The sequence below is a fragment of the Dinoponera quadriceps genome, unplaced genomic scaffold (genome assembly GCF_001313825.1).
Source record: "Dinoponera quadriceps isolate SergipeBrazil2010 unplaced genomic scaffold, ASM131382v1 scaffold8934, whole genome shotgun sequence".
NCBI classification, from domain to species: Eukaryota; Metazoa; Arthropoda; class Insecta; order Hymenoptera; family Formicidae; genus Dinoponera; species Dinoponera quadriceps.
Window position 1 is genome coordinate 1 of NW_014562725.1, and position 709 is coordinate 709.

General features: G+C 35.0%; 1 protein-coding gene across 1 annotated transcript in view; it reads right to left on the reverse strand.

Annotated features, from left to right (window-relative positions):
- Positions 1–14: 14 nt before the first annotated feature.
- LOC106751169 overlaps positions 15–709 on the reverse strand; it is a gene marked incomplete at its 3' end in the record, with an annotated part of 998 nt that continues 303 nt past the window's right edge. Inside the window, exons 3-5 of the mRNA XM_014631998.1 lie at positions 492–709; positions 165–419; positions 15–83 (exon numbers count right to left, since the gene is read on the reverse strand). The exon at positions 492–709 is cut by the window's right edge and continues 1 nt beyond it. Coding sequence (XP_014487484.1) covers positions 15–83; positions 165–419; positions 492–665 — 498 coding nt within the window. The remainder of the gene's footprint in view (positions 84–164; positions 420–491) is intronic.

A 709-nucleotide genomic window follows, 5' to 3' on the forward strand; every position in this document is an offset into this window, starting at 1 on the left:
ATGGCATAAGCAACTTGGTAGTTTTTTAACATCGTGATATGATTACTTTGATTGTAACGAATCTGCAATGTACCTTCGGCAACCTAAAAATATTATTAATTTTATTGTCAAATAGTTTTCAAAATTAAACATAGCATGAAAATGCATTACTGTATTAAGATTACCATGCTCAAACCGCAATCTTCCTCGGCAGAAGGCAAAGCCGCAAATGTGGGTTTTAATAACACAATAGATGATTTCAGTGGCGGCAATAAAGACGCATCGTATTCTTGAAGGGCCATTAGATGCTTGTAAATGGTCGTACAATAAATCTTGTAATTTTCAACAAAAGGTAGTTGTGTAGATATGGTGAGTATGTACTCAATAAAAGCGTTAAGCTTTTCCTCCCACGTCTTGTACTTGGATAATTCAATTAGAATCTGTTAACAACAATCATGATTGTTGAGTGATTGTGTCACAATGTATAATGCGAAACTTACATTACAACATACCATTGTACTATCAACCGTAGAGAACATATCCAATATGCCTATAAGAACGTTATTTTGAAACTCATCAATATTGATAAAAGGGAAGTGTTGTTCTCTCAAAGCTTTTATCTGATCGGGCGCGCCGTCGATTAATATTAACTGCCCTCTGAGACTTTTAGCTTCCAACAATCTCATCAGCTCAATAGCAATTAAAGACCCATACGAATATCCGACTATTG